The 18289-nt window shown below is 43.9% G+C and overlaps 1 protein-coding gene across 3 annotated transcripts in view; it reads left to right on the forward strand.

The window, feature by feature from the left end:
- The window catches only part of PPM1L (protein phosphatase, Mg2+/Mn2+ dependent 1L), a 105806-nt gene extending 92416 nt beyond the window's left edge, over positions 1–13390 (forward strand). For all 3 annotated transcript variants that reach the window (XM_057421816.1, XM_057421818.1, XM_057421817.1), the window contains exons 3-4: positions 5821–5982; positions 10918–13390. In XM_057421816.1, the coding sequence (XP_057277799.1) occupies positions 5821–5982; positions 10918–11264 (509 nt within the window). In that variant the 3' untranslated portion in view covers positions 11265–13390. The remainder of the gene's footprint in view (positions 1–5820; positions 5983–10917) is intronic.
- The last annotated feature ends 4899 nt before the right edge of the window (positions 13391–18289 follow it).

Here is an 18289-nt window from a genome sequence, read left to right on the forward strand (position 1 = left end):
TGCCCAAAATGGGTTCCGTGTTTCAGTAATTAACTTCTGTTACCTGCTGCTCTTGTTCTTCTACCTGGAAAACACTTTCAGGTATCTTTTACATAGCTGACTTGGAACATCTGCACTAATCTGTTAGGCTCTAAGTATATCCCAAGTGTGCTGAAGATAATATGATTAACGGTAAACAGGATTGAGGAATAGATACATACTCATGGATTAGACCAGAAAATAGAATCTAAATAGAAATAAAATATGGTTCTCTGTTTCAAATATAAGATCTTAAAATATTGCTGCATACACCCAGGTAGGACTTGTTTTATGGTGGAAATTAAGCTACTATCTTATAAAGATCTGAAGTAATTTCTATGTATTTCTAAGAATCCAATGTTTCCTTTATTTTAAAAGAAGGAGTTATTTTATTTTTTTTTCGGGGGGGGGGGGGGGGGGGGGGGGGAGGGAAATGTTCTGTTGAGATGACTAAGAAATTATGAGACCTCGAATTTTCAGAATGGTTATTTTTATCTTCATGCTTTACAGAAGAGTTCTGTTAGCTGAAAGAAGGGGCAGGCTCAGCTCGTTTGTAGGAAACACCAGCACAGGGGCTTGCAGGGATGAATGCCTGTATGATATGAAGGCTCTTCAGTCCCATACACCTTGTACAACATTTGAGGAAAAGAAGATGGGTACTTTAAAAATGCACCTGTAGTTTTGAAAGGTGATGTAAGTGATGAGCTCTTTACTTCATTCACAGGCAGTTAGCATAGTAATTTGCCAAAATTGTGTATTTTGGAGATTATAATAGCATTTTCACTCATCTGCTGCTGCTAAAAGAAATTGTGTCGCTATTTAAAGGAGTAAAGGATGAAGAAGTGCTAATGAGCACAATTAGCTTGGCCTTTCACAAATTGCTTGATGAGGTTGGATGTCATTAGAGAAGCTGAAAATGCACATGAGAGAAAATGGCGCCTTGGATTAGAAACCAGCCAAGGAGGAGGCAGTGTGCAAATTGTTGGGATCCAGCAAAAGCTTTTACAGTGATCCCATCCCAATTACAGGTTGTTGGGATCATTTTTGCTTGGAGAACTGATGCCTTCAGTATCTGATTTGTCCCTCCTTTTGCATACAGATGTGGTGGTTTGGGGAGCATCAGAGCAAGGAAAAGTCTCCAGCCCCTGTAGTTCTTGCACTGTTGCATCAAGAATGAAACGTGAATGTCTGCTACTTGATTTTGTGCTTGCTTATCTTACAAATAAGCAGTGGATAATTAGATTTATTTTTATGGCTTTGGATTGGAGTTGGCAGATCACTTGGAGGGCACGCAGAGGTGCCGTTTCACGATGTTGATTGTCTCACACCACTTTTTATCCCCATTCCTGGCCACTAGGAAGCAAGAAGCTCCCTTTACCCTTCCTCATATACTTACCTACGGTGTTCTTCTCAGTCTTGCCTATTCCCCAGGCTATAATCAAAGTTTTATTTGCATTGCTTGGGGGGTATGTGCAGAACATGTAAAGTAGAAATGCAGGAGACAAGTCTGCTCTCAACGGGAGGAGCTGAGGCAGATGGGCAGAGAGGACAGATATTAATGGTAAAAACAGCACGCCTGCTCTGAAAACTACTGAAGTCTTATTGTTTAGGATTTGAAGTCCCTGCAAGGCAAGTAGAAATGTAGATCTGTAAATGAGAAAGAAGCTGCATGCAGTGCAAGTTGCTAGTGGAGAGTAAATATAAATCTGGATTTCTGTTTATCCTGCTTTTTGCACTGTTCTGAGTCATTCTATTTCCTTCCGGAGATTACTGAGGCTTGAAAATACTAATTCTTGCTTAATTATTGTGTGAATTCAAGCTTGAGCACTGTTAAAAAAAGATGGGAAAGGTTTTTTTGAGTTGTCTTTTTGTTTGTTTTTTACTCACCCCAACCAAGTAAATACTGAATTCTTGACCTGCAGTTGCTCTGAACGCATTTCTTTTCCAAGGGTACAGCAGACCTCTGCTCTCCCGTGCCAGGCATCACAGGAGTGCTGTTGTGCACCATCAGTTTGTGAAAGGGGATCCAGGCTCAATACAAAGCAGCTGCGTGGGTTGATTTAACATAGTTCCTGTCCGGCTTGGAGTTGCCACTACAGTAGGACTGGTCTGAGCTGTTATTCCATTGTCAGTTCTGTGCGAAGAGCTATGGAAAAGGTGGGTGAGGATTGGGAAAAGCAGTGAGAAGGCATGCATGGGGAGGACAATTGTTCAGGAGGAAAAGCCTTGGCCAGGGACTTCTGCCATTTAAGAGTGTGAGGTAGGGGCAGGGTGGAGGTGTGATTTCTCACCAAGAGACAGCCAAATTCAGGGTTGAAGAGAGTGATGAAGGGGAGGGGGAAGAGGTTACATGTGCTGATGGCCTGAAAGCTGTGGGGCCTCAGAGACTTGGAATACAGAAGGAAACTCGGCAAAGAGGGAGAAATGATGTGGTGAACACCTGGTGAGATTAACTGAGATTTTGTGAATGGATAGGCTGAAATGAGGACACTGGGGGACTTTCCAACCACCAAGGGCCCTCCAGAGCCCCAGAGCTCTGGTCCTCATCCTGAGCTGCCCCACCAGGAGAGATCTGGAGCCAGGAGCCAGCAGGGCTTTCTGATGCCACGTGCAAAGCACGATATGGCCAGCAGCTGCAAGGTGAGCTGGATCATGCCTGGGCTCTCAAATGCCTTTTATTGTATTAACCAGGTCTTGTTTGCACTCTGGTGACATTTATTCCTTTTAATAAAGCAGCTATCTAAAAACTGGTAGAGCCGGTGGAGCCTTGACTTTTACAAGGTGCCTTGTCTGATACTAAAACCCAACACCAGTAATCTTACCTGACTTAAAACGCCCCTATCTCTGCAGCCAGTACCGTACAGGTTTTAAATTTTCTGGTGCTTTTCTTTGCAAACTGCTCAGCAGGGTATTATTCAGGCAGCTGCATCGAGGGACTAATACGACGTGTTCTAAATTTTGGACCCGTTATGTTGGGAATTTTCCATTGTGCAATTGCATTAAATCTGAGGCAGCTGACAAGAGCACGATGTTTCCTGACTCCACAAGAGGTTAAGTGACCAAAATAAAAATAGATGGAAAAGAAAACAAAGTAAGTTTGCTTTCTCATGTAGCAGCAGGCAGTAGCATGAGGTCACGGACTGAACGATAGCCTAGCCATCAGTCAGGGACCGTGAAACAATTGATGCTACCTGAATCACTTTGGAAATGATCTTCTGTTTCAGACACTCATGCTCTTTCATTCACACAGATCATATAACCAGGAAGACTGTGTTCAGTCAGTGTTTATATAAATTGTGGTAGTAATTACCGTGTATGTGAAGCATTTTATTTGTTAAATACGAGGCCTGTAGGATGTTATTTGCAGTATTTTCTTTACTAGGAAACAATTTTTAACATTACTTGTAGGAAAAATACATGCTGGGCTGACGTCAGTGGAAGGTGGGGGCAATCTGCAGAGCAGGATGGTGGTCTTGCGTATGGGAGAGTTGATGAATTTACAAACACAGCTGTCATGCCAGGACGGCAGCTACAGGTACAGCCGGAGCAATGATCTCCTGAAAGCAGTCTCAGCGGGGTGGGGGATCACGGAGCCTCGCAGCCTCCTATGCGGCTCCTGGGTCTCTGTCCTGCAGCACTCCAGGATCCTTCTGGAGCTGTTTTGCTCTGTGTTCCCATCCAACAGGGCTTTCACTTTTGCCCTCATTTTGCATCTCACAGGTTTTTGCTTTCAGCCCAAACTGCAAAGGCAGCTGTTCTCTTTCTGTCTGAAGTTCAGACCAGCTTCAGCAGGTACCAGCCCTCCAGTCTCGTGCAGATTGTTAGCATGGTGCTGCTTGAATGTTTGTTAAGAAAAGTTTTATAAATAAAAGCAAAGGAGGCTCCCATTTAGTGCTGAAGCACTGAAGCAGGGCTTTATGCGTTTGCAGAGTTACGAGCTTTTGTTCAGGTGGAGCATGAGGTGCCCTCCAATGCTAAATCCCATTTTGTCCTGCTTAAATGACCACCTCCCTCCCACTCCAGTAGTCTGTACCCTCGTTATTGATTTGTTGTCTTTGTGGTTTGGATACTGGGGTTTTCACCACCAAGTCCTCTGGGGTTGGAGTGGGTCTGTTCTCCAGGGCTCTAGGGCTGGGCACCCTGCACCTGAGCAGGGCAGGCATCTGCCCAGTGGGTTCCCCTTCCAGCACAGCCTCCCTCACACCCGCTGGTGCAATCTCAGTCATCAAGTTATGCAGTTAGCAAGGGGCTTTACCAACAAACATGAAACTATGTCCATTTAGGTCTGCGATATGTCAGTCAGTTGCAAAAAATAACATATATATATATATATAATATATATTACTGTCCTGTGAAAAAATAGCTTTGGTTTATTGCTGTGCAAGACAGACCATTACGTTAAAAATAAATCTTCAGAACATAGTGCATCTAAACACAAATGGTTTATTACTGGCTTTTTTATTTATACTAGTCATGGGATATTCAACTACTGACATGGGAACAGCAAAACATAGTTTCCAACTCTGGTTTGGACAGCAATACAGCAAGCAGCAGTGATGAGAATTTAGCTTGAAGGCCATAGAGCATAGACTTAAACCCTAATATAGCTCCCCAAGACCAAAACCAGTGATCAGGATGCCACTGATGGCAGGCAGTGAAAACGCACTGTTGCTGGTGTTTTCATTAATACTCCATCTTTGTCTGATCTGAAGGTATAAGCAGAGACACCTTTCTTCGTGACGCTGCTGTTGGTTGCATTTCATCACTGGGGCCCTTGATCAGGCAGGCCGGCCCCGCATGCTGCTTCCACAGGGCTCACTTTAAATGAATAATCACATGTAAATTAACAACAGTGGTGAGAACTCAAGCATGTGCTTCTCTGTTCTACCTAAAAGGAAAAGAAAGCTGCCAATAAGTTAATTTTATTTACTGTTGAAGGATACCAGAGTACCTCTTACACCAATTTTAGCAGCCCTATGCAATCCGAATTGAGTACCAGGCATGTTCCCTTTTAATGTTTGTCTGTATCTAAAAACTTCACTTGCCATCTTTCAGTTCTAAAGCATGAATGAAGTTGTGATGTCTGGTCCAAAGCCCATGCAAAGAGTATTTGGAATATTCCTGTATTTCTCTCTAGAACGAATATATATTCCTCCTATAAAGCTGGAGGTTTTATGAATACAGCTCATACTCACTGGAAGGTGAAAATACAGAAAAGGAATGGTCTTAATAGGATCTGCTTCACTCAACATTCATTCCACTGCATCAGTTATATGAGGAAAGTAAAACTACAGCCTTTGCACTTCAGAAACAGCCAATTTTTCTAATACTGTCCTGCCACTTTAGCCAGCAAATAGTCAAATAGTATGCCTGCAGGATGTGGTGGTCAATGACTGATTACATTTGATGTGTATTTGAAGGTTAAAGTGATTAACAATGAGAAATACTTTCATTTTTTTCAATATAAAAAGTTTAAAACTGGCCTCAGTTCTTGAGGGGATGAGAGGAAAGAGCTCTGTTTTACCCCTGCATGGTCCACTGCAGCACTAGCAGTTCAGGAAAGCAGTGAGTGGGCTCTGGAGCTAATTTGTGCTTTTCTCTTACTATTTTCCTTGGCCATTAGGAAAAGCCAGTGCCCAGATGGAGACTGGGAAGCACTTCCCACTTCAGCCCCTCTCTGCCATTATCAATAGGAAGAACGTTTTCCTGATAAATATTTAGAGATATATGTATATATATCCACACACACATACACACCCCATATATCTGGTTTGCTTCCCATTCCCTTCTATTTTTTTCCAGGCACAACCTGCTTGATCGCACTGTTGTCAGATAAAGAACTCACAGTGGCCAATGTTGGAGATTCGCGAGGAGTCCTGTGTGACAAGGATGGGAATGCTATTCCCTTGTCACACGATCACAAGCCCTACCAGCTAAAAGAGAGGAAGAGGATTAAAAGAGCTGGTGAGTCATAACTGTTTTGCTTTGGATTGAAGGTTCTCTACTCTGTCAGTAAACACAGACTTCCCTGAGAGAGACTGAAAAGTACCAGACTGGGGCATCAGCAGATGAAATCCGACCTAGATGATGTTTCAGGTCCGTTCCAACCCAAACCATTCCATGGTGCCAGAGAAAGAAGAGCAGCCTTCATCTTCAACAGCCAGTTGACCATCCCAGCCACTTCCCTTGTGATCTCTGTAGGGAGCAAATTAATAAACAGCAGCAGCAGCATCACAGGCTTCTTGGCGCCAAACCGTATCAGCAGCCTTTATGCGAGAGGCTGGGTCTGAAGCTGAGTCAGGTTTAGTTCCTCAGTTCCTCAAGCAGAGCATGAATCTAACTCATCAAAGCTATTTTTTGTTCCCATACAGTGGCTGCTAATGAGCACAAACATGTAAATTGTAGCAGGAGTGTAGGAAAAGAACACAACAAACAAATCCTTCTGCAGTAGATCTTTCTTGCTTTCGTCACCTGTCAGTGTAGCCACCTCCTGGGTGAAAAGTTACATTTGGACCATCAAGTTTAATAGCCAATTCTCCATTAATTTGTCAATGTCTCTTTTGAACCCATTTCTGGTTTGGCTCCCACGGCAGCCTGCAGCATCAAATTGTTTGGTGAAGAAAAGAGGTTCCTCTCATTTGTGTTAAACCTGCCAATGAGCACTGCCTCCAGAGAGGCATTGCCTCACTGCCTGCCAGGTCATCATCTGTAGCAAATAGCAACTATTTCCCTAAGTATAAACCCATTCTAAAACCGACATGTTATGCACATGCTCACACCAGCATAAACACCCGTGTATGTGCAATGTGTACTCTCCTGTTTGCTTTTGTTAGTAAGGAGGTATAATGAGGATCCTTGCTGCTAATAGACAGAGAACTGAGGTCACGTATGTTCCCCAGAGAGAGCTCTGAAGACCCTAAGAAAAAGGAATAGGAAAGTCTTGGTCTCACTTTGCTTCAGCTTTGCACTTGGGGGATATATTAATAAAATCTGGAGATTTGCCTGTAGAAGTGCTTCTCTATTAGCCAAGCCCAGGTCCTCCGTGCAACTGTTCAGTTAGAGCAGACTTCACTTAGGAGAAAAAAATAATTGTATTATTTCATTTGTCTAGGATTGAGGCTTTATAACACAACAACATGTAAAATTAACCTGGGTTTTTGCAGGAATCTCCAACTGGGGAAAAAAGTTGTTTTAATAGACAGATAAATGTTGTGAGTACCTGCAGGTAAACAAGAAAACAAGAAAAAATCTATCTAGCCTCATGACTGAATGAATTTTCTTCTCTGTTCCCTATTGCAACATTATATCATCATTATTAGTATGGCCTCATAGTGCTTAAAAACACACAATCCAGTTTAAACTCCTCCTGGATACTTTAGGTTGCCTACATTGCTACTGTGACAAGTACTTGACTTTTCCACCATCTGGATAATTTCTTGTCCTGTAGAACTCAAGAAAGGGACAATAACCACAGCATTATGTTACATTTTGGTTTTCCAGCATTACATTGCACCATCAAGGTGCACTGCCCAGTGCACTGTAGGTAGTTACAAAGTGACTTATTTGTGTTAGAAGGATTCGATTTAATTTAAAAGTGAAATTATACAGCTGTGGCTGAGAAAATGTCCTTCTTAACCACATTCTGATATAAATCAGCTTGAAGCAGCCTGAAACAGCAGCTCAAAGAAAAGCCTGACTTGCCCTCTGAGCTTCAGTGGGGTGTTAACATGGGGATGACAACTCTAACCTAATCCATCACTTTTGGCTGCTGTGGTGGATGTTGAGGGGCCTTGCTGCTTGCTGCTGTCAGTGGGCAGTGGATGGGAGTGAATTTGTTCCCTCTCCTTTCCCCATTCCCAGCAACTGTGCACAAAGTCTTGGTCAACCCACAACCAGAAAAAGAAATGCCCTTTTATCAGTCTTGTGGGACTTGAGCAGCCCCAGAAGCCACTGCTCAGGTTTCTCATGGGGGTTCCGCGTTGCAGTGAGAGGCCACTGGTACCAAAGCTCACAGCCAGATGCCAAAAGGAAAGTCATCAGCTAAGAGCACAGGGCAGGGCCCTCCATTTTGTGCCGGGGTGCCACATCATGTGGAGTTGCTGGCTCTGCAGTGTGGCAGCACAGTTCACAGCACCCACCAGTCATGGGGTTTTGTCAAGCCTGGCTGTTGTTTTCACAAGAGGCTGGCTGATGCATGCTCGAGGGTGCTGTGGTGCTGATCATCTCGCAGCTGAAGGAGACCAGGCTCCTTCCACTCTGACCTGTTCCCGTGGGAAGGGGAAATGTGTGTCCTGCGATACAAGGATATTGGTTTCCCCAGAAAACACAAGGAAACTCCTCCTTATCGTGAGCTTGAGCAATGTATATAGTACCGGTGTAAGACAGCAGCCTTGAAACAGCCATGGTTTTGGCTTGTGGAGAAACAGTTGTAGAAACACAAGGTGACAGTCACTGATAGAAATTGAAGTCATTCACCTTGACCTCTGAGCTCAGTTCTCACTAACATGCAAAATGTTTGAGTGATCGCCAAAAAGCTTCTATTTCTTTAATGTCTTTCCTTCTCCAGTGTCAGCCAGCACCGCAGAATGTTTACATTTCCAGAAGCATTTTTAGATATCCTGTATAGGTGACTTTATGAAAGGAAATATTAGAAGTGCCAATAGACACTTCAGCGAACCACAGGAGCTCAACTTGTGCTGCAGGCAGTTCCAGGTGCCACGTGAGAGTGGCACTGAAAAGTCACTTTGTGCATGTAAGCACAAGCTGCAGAGGCTGCAGTAAGCACACACAGCAAGTGCACAGCATCAGCTACCTCCTCTGCAAGTACCGTGAGAGGTACAGGTGTTGCTATCATATGGAATCGCAGAATGGTTTGGGTTGGAAAGGACCTTAAACACCACCTAGTTACAACCCCCTGCCACGGGAAGGGAGATCTTCCACTAGATCAGGTTGCTCAAAGCCCCATCCTACTTGGTCTTGAACACCTCCAGGGATGAGGCTGCCGCGGCTTCTCTGTACAACCTGTTCCAGCCTCACAACCCTCAGAGGAAAGAATTTCTTCCTGATATCTCATCTAAATCTCTCTTTTGTCAATTTAAAGCCATTCCCCCTTGTCCTATCCCTACATGCCCTTGTAGAAAGTCCATCTCCAGACTTCTTGTTGGCCCCTTTATGCACTGGGAGGCTGCTTTAAGGTCTCCCCAGAGCCTTCACTTCCGCAGGCTGACCAAGCCCAGCTCTCTCAGCCTGTCTCCATAGGAGAGGTGCTCCAGGCCTCTGAGCGTCTTTGTGGCCTCCTCTGGACTTGCTCCAACAGCATCCTTCTTATGTTGTGGCCCCAGAGCTGGATGCTTTCTGGGCTGCAAGTGCATACTTGCACTGTCCTCTAATTGTGTCTAAAATGTCTTTATAAAACTGCTTCTTCTTAATTGTATTTTACTTCTCCTGTCATTCTAATACATACACATGATTACATATCAGTTACAATAGTCCTAACCATTTAAGACCAGAAATAAACCCTGGGCTGGTGAGTAGGTGGCAGTGTAACATATAAGCAAGGCACCCTCAAAAGATACAGCAGCAGCTGGACGAGGTTTGTTTGACTCCGTATCTAAGAGGAGTCGCAGTCAGCTCACAAGTACTTCCTTTTCTTGACTGTGGAATGAAATGCCTTCATAACAGAGACTCCATATTCACGAAAACATCCAGCTAAAAGGTTTTGTTTCTGCTGTTTTTAACACAAATCAAGTTCCAAGCTTTAAAAACAGCAAATCATGACATTTTCACCTGAAAGCAGAAAGAATTTATGGATCAGATGAGCCAAACAGGAATGGAAATGCTCTTGTAAGATTTAGGGGACTGACAAATAGCATGCTGATAACTACAAAGAACAAAGACATTTAAACGAACACCAAAGCAGACAGCTTGCTGATATAAAACATGACAGTTCACCTCATTTTGTCATACATTTTAATGTTCCATGTCGAGTCACTGGATGTCACATATAGCAATATTGCTATGCACAGTGCAGACAGTGGCACGCCAAGGTATGCACGGGAATTGAAGGCGCCTCAATTTTACTCTTGGACCTTGAATACTGTGTCGTTCCCTCCCTGACACAACCCAACTGTGTAGCAACCAGGTGCTGGCTGTGTCAGAGTCACCAATTTCAGTGTAAAATGTGTCTCACTATAATTAACCCCTAAATAAAACCATGTATTTTCAACTAGAAGTAGCCTTAATCACTGTGATGGTAAAATCAGTCCATCAAATCCCACATGGCCTCCTTCTGTCTTGAAGTAAAATTTTGTGGTTGGTTTGTTCACAAGCTTTTGGTCCTTTTTGACACAGCTCACTCAAGGCAGTTGAACAGAACAGCCTATAAATATTCTTGCACTTGCTTCTTTGCTTTATGGCTTAAAGTGAGATGTGAGTCCTGCTGCAGCGTGTTTTCAGTGTTGTTTCCTTCACAGATCTGAAATGGGAAAAACATGAACTACACAGAAAAAGGAGGTTTTTACTGACACATGAATGTAAAGATTTGCTTTCACTATTTTTGTTTTAACACTGCTGTAAGGCTTTCTGTTGTACAGGAATACCTGTGCTCAGTAAGTAGTCAGTCTCTCTTGGGGAGTAGAGAGCATGAAGCTGCTGTGTTTGGAAGCAGAACCTTTCTTGACCTCTCTACTTCAGCTGCGGCAGCAGCAGTAGCAGCCGCAACCCAGCTCCTCCCTGCAGCACTCCAAGATCTACATGAAGGCATCTCCTGCTTTTTGAGATGTGTAACATCCATATGCCTCATAATATGCAGGGTGAATTTTTTGGGTGGGTCTGGCAGGAAGCCAAAGAAATGCTTTAACTTTGAAAAGACCTGCGTTAAGTGTTGGTGTTTCCCTCCAGGTGGTTTTATCAGCTTCAATGGCTCCTGGCGCGTTCAGGGGATCCTGGCCATGTCCCGCTCCTTGGGAGATTACCCTCTGAAGAACCTGAATGTTGTCATTCCCGACCCAGATATTCTTACCTTTGACCTGGACAAACTGCAGCCAGAGTTCATGATCTTGGCGTCGGATGGTCTGTGGGATGCTTTCAGCAATGAGGAAGCTGTTCGATTCATCAAGGAACGCTTGGATGAACCACACTTCGGTGCAAAGAGTATAGTTCTACAGTCCTTTTACAGAGGATGTCCCGATAATATAACAGTGATGGTGGTGAAGTTCAGGAATAGCAGCAAAACAGAGGAACAGTAATTACCAGTCGTTCTCTGCCTCGCTCTGAACTTAAACCAAACTCTTAAATTTTAAACATAGTAGAAAGCTCTAGTAAATACCATTAAGATTCTACACAAAAGGAACAGATCCCTTCGGTCTTTGTTCTTTGCTTAACAAAAGGAGCAATACAACAAATACATTCTGAGTGATTATAAGAATTAAGTTTGTTCACATGTACCTGTCTTCTGTGACCTTGCTGCTCCTGAGAAGCTAACTGTAATCTTCCATTTCAGAATTTTCCTCACAAATCCTTTGTAGACTTTTCCTTTGACCCCTTTCCTCTCATTTCTAGCAGTCAGAGGTTCATTTAGACACACAGCCAGGTCAGGGCTGTGCTGTCATTTAACAGCAAATGATAGGAGTGATGCTACTCTTCACTCATAGGTGGGACGCCTCAGAACGACGGTGTCATGTTTCTCATCTCTTTTCTTTTTTAATCTGCAGTGATAAGGTTGTATAGGAAAAGGTTTGTGATTATTGGCCTGGTATTGATGTGAAAGAGGAAAAGGAGCCAAATATTAGCCAGCTACCACAGAACTGGCTCTCTTGCTTTGTTTAACCTCACCCTTCCCTTAAATAAATCCCCACCAAGCATGTGATTAGGTGTAGCTACTGAATTACCTGAAGCCACGTTTATTCAGTCTGTGCATTACTCTGGTAACATTCCTTCTATGCCATATTGTATTCAAACCAGCTAATGTTAAACTTCAGCAAAATACCTTTAAGGTCTGACACCCTCTATATCAAAAAATAGCTGTGCTGTGATAGAAGAATGTTGGTCATTCCTGGAAACTCATGTTATTTTTTTGGCATGGACTTTTCATAGGCATGTAAAGAAAGTAATGCAAGGTAAAATTCACTTTGTTAGTGACTGTTTGGAAAACTAATGAAAATAGGGCATTCCTGAGAGTGACCTAGGTGGAAGTCAGGGCTATTAATGACTTCTTTGTACCACTGCAGATTAATCAGTGGTGCTAATTCAGGGGAAAAACCATCGTAGAACCGTTGTTCGGTATGGCATATAAATGCCAGGCAGTGGCCTTGCACTGAAGAGATAAAAGCTTGTGTTAGGTCTAGATAAAACTGTGTTTAGATCTAACTTTCAGTATTTAATTGTATTTTGGAATCTGTGACTACTGTAAGTTTAAACAATGAGTGTCAAGAGTTTGCTCTACATCTGGTAACTTAGTTGCCTGCTTCATGACCGAGAGGCAGTGGTGGCAGAGTGGCAGGGCAGTTGTGTGCTGAGGAACAGCCACGGCCTGAGGTGGAGGCGAGTGTCTCAGATGCCTGCTTTACTGGTATTGTGTTCTATAATAACCCGGGGGATTCCCTCCCTGCAAAATGTTGTCCTGGACAATCTGCTGGTCTCTTGTCTTCAAGGTGATGGAGGCTGTTGGTATTTGCATCCTGAGAGGAATCAGGGATGTAATGCATTAACTAACATCATCTGTTCCTTGGGTAAAGATATAACATGACTTGGTTAAACAGACACCTGTTTCTCATCACCCGCCCACAGGATTTTGGGGCAAATGGCTTGCTGGTCCCCAGAATACCATGATGTGTTGTGGTTGTGCTGAGCAGGTGTGTATCTCAAGACAGAAATGAAAGAGGACAAATTTCTGCATGAGCAGGAATTCCCATCTTAGTCTTTTAATTTTTGTTCCTAGGTTATCTCTTCCCCAGGAAACTTCCCTCCTTTCATTTGTTTGGAGAGTTATCACAACTCTTAGTCAGATCTATAGCTACTACCAGTGCTGTTCAAATTGTATCGTATCCTCTGGCAGCCTCTTCTCACCTCAGACTCTGGGCAGAGCCCCTTGACTCCAAGTAACAGACAAGTGAAAAGCAGAAGTGTGAAAGTGTCCAGCATCCTCCAAAACCGGCAGGCCCCAGCCTGCACCGCTCCTTCCCTGGAGGACGAAGGCTGCGGACTTCTTAAATCTCTTGAACAGTGCATTCGGGGAATTTTAAATGCAACTTTGAGGTTAAATTGAGCAGCTAACGGGAAATGTTAATAATGACAGCGCGCTTCAGTTATTTTATTTTGAAAAGGTATTTGAGGTCAGAACGCTGTGAAATTAAATCCTTGTGTGATATTTTCATGGGAGTGCTTAATCATGTACTCAGTAATGCTACAGCAGCAGTATCGAAACTGTTCCGGGCAGAGCTCATGGTGCGTATTTGCGTTTGCCTTTCCTTTCTCCTTCACAGACGATGTTTCTGTTGTACTGGCTTTTCTCTGGAGGACACCGCTGGACGCTTGTCAAAACAGCTGCCCAGGGAACAGAAGATTTAGACCCAGCAGCCTACAGAACCCTAAAGCAGAGGAATGCTTGTGTAGCAGGGACATCACCGCTAATCCATCGCAGGCATTTGAGAAGTTGGAACTGGGACAATGGTCAGCTCCAAAAAACCATAGTAGACTAACACCACTGAACAAAAGGCTCGCAGCTGCCACTCAGCCTCCTGCAGCTCATGTGCTTGAGGTTAGTGAGTGCTGCTGAGAGATGCTGACCTGCCCTGGAGCACAGCTCACTGCCTGGTTGCTTCGGCACTCAAGATACACAGAATGAGGTGTCAGGAATCCTGCATGTTCACAGGCTCCCAAAGAACTGTGGGGAAGCAGTGGGAGGGTGGCTTGCTCTGGAAGTAAGCCATGCTCATGGGATTTAGGAAAACACAGCACAGTGCACTACAGAACTGTTTTGCAGACTCATCTGAATATTTATTCCAGATTCATTCACCCTGTCATTCATAGGCCCATCCAGTCAGTTACCCCATCAGCCCTATTTCAGCCTTCCAGCATCTACAGTTGCAGCAACAGCTGTTTTAGCACCTTCAGTTTTTTCTGCAACACTCCCACCTTTCTAATAACTCTTTCGTGGCCAAAGACATTCATGCCAATGATTTCTGGTAAAGATGCTTTTGGTTTTGTTATTTAAAAAGATTAGCTAAAGCTACTTCAGGTTTAAAGATGAAGGTTTAGCAGAGATGAGAGGCTTGTGCAGGCTTCCACATACACGCGCAGTGCCTACGTATGCTCCCTGCTAGAAGTTTTTACTCCAGACCTAGACACTGGTATCTTTCCAGTCATGCTGATTTGTGCCAAATCCTGTTGTGATAAATGCAACTGTTGGACAATGAGATTAATTAATGTATGTATTGCTTATGCAGCCTAAACAATATGGGGGCTGATCCTCCACTGCCTTAATCTGTACCCTACATCCGGAAGGGTAACCAGACACTGTAGCCAGAAACACCCCAAGTACGCTCAAGTAGTATGTCAGAATGTGCTGCAGCATCAGAGAGGGAACACTTTCAGCACACCATTCTCCAGGCTGCTTTCCTGCCTGGGCACCTCTCCAGAAAAAGGGAGAGACATTTTGGTTAAAGCAGCTTGTACCCATCTGAGAGCTCCCTCTTGCTGTACATGCTCATGGGTGGGTTTTGTTGCTTTAAGCCTGAGTAGCCCCATTGGTGACATCTGTTCAGCAAGTAAGAGTATCACATAGCAGAAAACTGCTGGATTAAGTTGCTGCCAAAGAGCATCTTTCATATGGTTCAATATGAAAAAGTGCACCTTGTAATTAGTCATCTGATCCACTACTTGAAAGAAGTTGAGCTTTGCCCAGTGATACTGCAGTTTAACTTATGTAGTACATTTTAAAGCTACCACCGTTTCGCTTCTCCTCCTGGTTACAGACTACCATTGAGTGTATCGTTCTTGCCATATACCAGTGGGTTTTTTGAAAGGCTGTTCATCCATAGGACCTTCCATGTAACCTTCACCCTGCGCAGCTCCTGGTACCATCGCGGGGATCCCAGGTTTCGGGGATCCCTCGTTATGTGAGACCGTAGCTCCGTCTAGTGGCTGGCCTGAGCATGGTAACCAAACAGCGGGCCTCAGAAGTTGCTGTCTTAGTCGCTGTGAAAAATGTGAAGACCCTACGGGCCTTTGCACAGAAGTTTGCTGTGAGGTTGATGCAGAGCCGCTATCTCAGCCTGGATTCTACAGCAGTGCTGAAGCAGTGCAGGCTGTGCAAGTGCATCCACAGGCTAAGTATCAGCTAAGAAACGCAGATACTCAGCTACTAAGAAGCTGGGACACCTCTCAGTCCTACCCTGTGTCCTCAGCCAGCTCACCCACCGGCATGGCTGCCTTCACATCGTTGAATGCATTTTTTGTGGGATCTAAACCTTTGGCATCAGTGCAGCTTACACAGACCATAGCAATCAAGCTTAGGGGAGGCCAGAATCCATCCCTAGCCCCAGGGTGGCAGGAGATGCTATTTCATTTCATATGAAACATAATGCTGTGTCTTCTGTCACAACATCCAGTACTAGTGGTCTGAGCACACTGATCCTGTCTCACAGGGGAGGGGTGGTCACAGAAGATGCTGTGAGGACTGCTGTGGTCCTACAGTTTCTTAAAATGCAGAATTTGAAATGAATGAGCCCGTTTTGCTGAGCAGAATGTTTTGATTATAAAGCAAATTCCATCCAGCAGCAGGTATTGCCTACTAACTTGTGAACATAAGGTCAGTACCAACCCACTGCTAAGATCATTACAGTATTATGCCATTTACATAAGGTAAAATTTAAAAATAAATAGTCGTGAAGCATTTGGAATGCAGAAGTTAGTACTAAAGCACTGCATCAGCTTGAACCAACAGGGTTTCCTGTGTAAACACTAATGCTGGACTTGAAAATAAGGAAGTTATGTTGCTCAGCTGCCCTCAGAGTATGTAACATGTTTGCCTCAAATAACAGTAATATATCGATAGTATCAGATACTTTACACAGAGAAACATCTAGCAAGTGATTATACAAAAGAATAAACCCCCTCACCAGCCTTTCGCTTCCCAAAGCAGGTTTTTACGCCTCCAGCCTGAAACCTGGCTGTATGAAATTGTGAGGTTAAAATGTAGAACGTTCGACTGAAGCCTGGCAACTGCAAAGACCAGAGCTGCTGCCCCTCAGTGTTGTCAGTATAAGTCACCTTTCTAAACCCACAGACCTGTACCTGAAAAGATATATGCAATTAAGTTAATACTGAGTTGGAGATTAAATCACTTTTCTTTATATAGTGCTGACCATATAAGGCTTGGGTAGCAGCTGTTTTACTTACGGTTTCCCTTAGGTAACCGAAAGTTCTCGGTATCAGCTGTCTCTAGTTACAGAAGATGAGTTAGATGCTCTGTTATTCACGATGTGTGCAGTCAAAGCAGCTGAAGCCTTTCCAGACCTGTAAATAGTGGTTCATATCAAGAGCAATTCCTGAGTAAAGTTTTGAAACCCAGGTTCAGGAGCAGGTCAGCTCCTGGGTTTGGTCTTGTCTGCTCAGGCTCAAGGAAAACACTAAATTAGCTGAGCAATAAATAAAGTGCACTTTTTCTGTATTTAAATGGCCAACCTTTTGTTCTCTTAAATGTCCTGTGGAGACGCATCCGTACTTCTAGGGACACACATGCTCAGAACTCTACTCCAGCCCACATTCCACCACATTAATTAAATGAATAATTGGTTATGTTTCAGAAATCTAAACGCAGGGCTGTCAAACATTGCTCCCCAGCAATTCATACACCATATGCAGGGGTGTGAGAACAATACAGATTAAACTGTGCTTATCTGTGCTTGCTTTCATCTTAGTAGCACTAAGAGTCACAGGAAGAGTTTGGGAAGAGTTCTTTGAAGGTAGTTCCAATCCATACTGAATCTCTCTGCTGTTCTCTGGTGCATCGCTCCTAGGTACATAAGTTCAGTACAAACCGTAAGCAGTGCTTAGCTGTGCTGGATTTACAAGTACAATCAATTTTTATAAAGTTCAAACCCATTTACCTTTAACATGGCAAACTGTAACAATGGTGTAACCATTAAGTACAAAGTGAACAGGAGCAGGGTCTGCAAAACCTTTAAAACCCAGACTGTGTGGATACACCAAGCGACTGTAAACCCACTTCTACCCAGCACACCTGGAAATGCTCCCTCAGAAATGACTGAGATGGATGCATTAGGAAAATGAACCACACATTCAGAATTCTAAAAGGGCAGGTCAGAGCTTTACTAACAAAAATCCTACACAACACCCAAGATAACAAAACTGCAACATTTAGGCTTCCATCTTGGTGAAGGACAGCTTCCATTCAGTGCAACAGGGCTGCGTTATCAAAGGTTAAGAGCCTTTTCAGGCTGATTTGTAACATTTATTCACTCCAAGCCAGACCTGTGTTTAAGATCTTATCTGTATTGCCAGCTCACGGCAGAGTGCACTTTACTCCTAGGTGGAGGACTGCTACAGGCCCAGCATGGCTGAGAGGAGTGGCAGGGTACTGGGCTGAGCCCCAGCCCAGCCCAACCAGATGGATGTGATGCCCACATGCCGGCCTCTCTAAACCTCATGCAGGTCACTCATATCAGTGTGGTCTGGAAAACTAACATGCTGCACAGCAACTGTCAGAAGACTGGCATCAGGCAGAGCTCAGATACATGAACCATCTCAAGAGAGGGTGCTGGGAGTAAATGTTCTATTTTTAAGACCTTATTTTATAGAAGGAAAACTAAGTCACAACATCCCGTAAGGGCAGGTAAGGCAAACTGTACTACAGGTAGTATTTCCTCCTGCGAGCTGCAGGTCAATACTACCTTTATCTAAGAATCACACAGAGCATTTCAGAGAGAGACTACGTATTCTTTAGTCCTGTGAAGTGACGGGGCTTTAGGAGTTTTAGAAACCCAATATATAAGTGGAGTGGGGTAGGTCTGGTTTTGTTTTACAGTTTCAGGTTTCTTCAAAATACGAACTCAACTATACATGAAAACCAAACCCAACCACCTGCTTAGCTTCATTTTAACGTCTTCCTTCCTGCCCAGAGCACTTGCACTTGGTTGTGGTTTGCAGCTTAAGAGAATCACAGAATAGTTAGGGCTGGAAAGGACCTTAAGATCATCTAGTTCCAACCCCCATGCCACGGGCAGGGACACCTCACACTAAACCATGTCAC

Source organism: Pezoporus wallicus, unplaced genomic scaffold, assembly GCF_028554395.1.
Source record: "Pezoporus wallicus isolate ANWC-B61680 ecotype Strahan unplaced genomic scaffold, APGP_CSIRO_Pwel_v1 scaffold_7402, whole genome shotgun sequence".
Lineage (NCBI taxonomy): Eukaryota > Metazoa > Chordata > Aves > Psittaciformes > Psittacidae > Pezoporus > Pezoporus wallicus.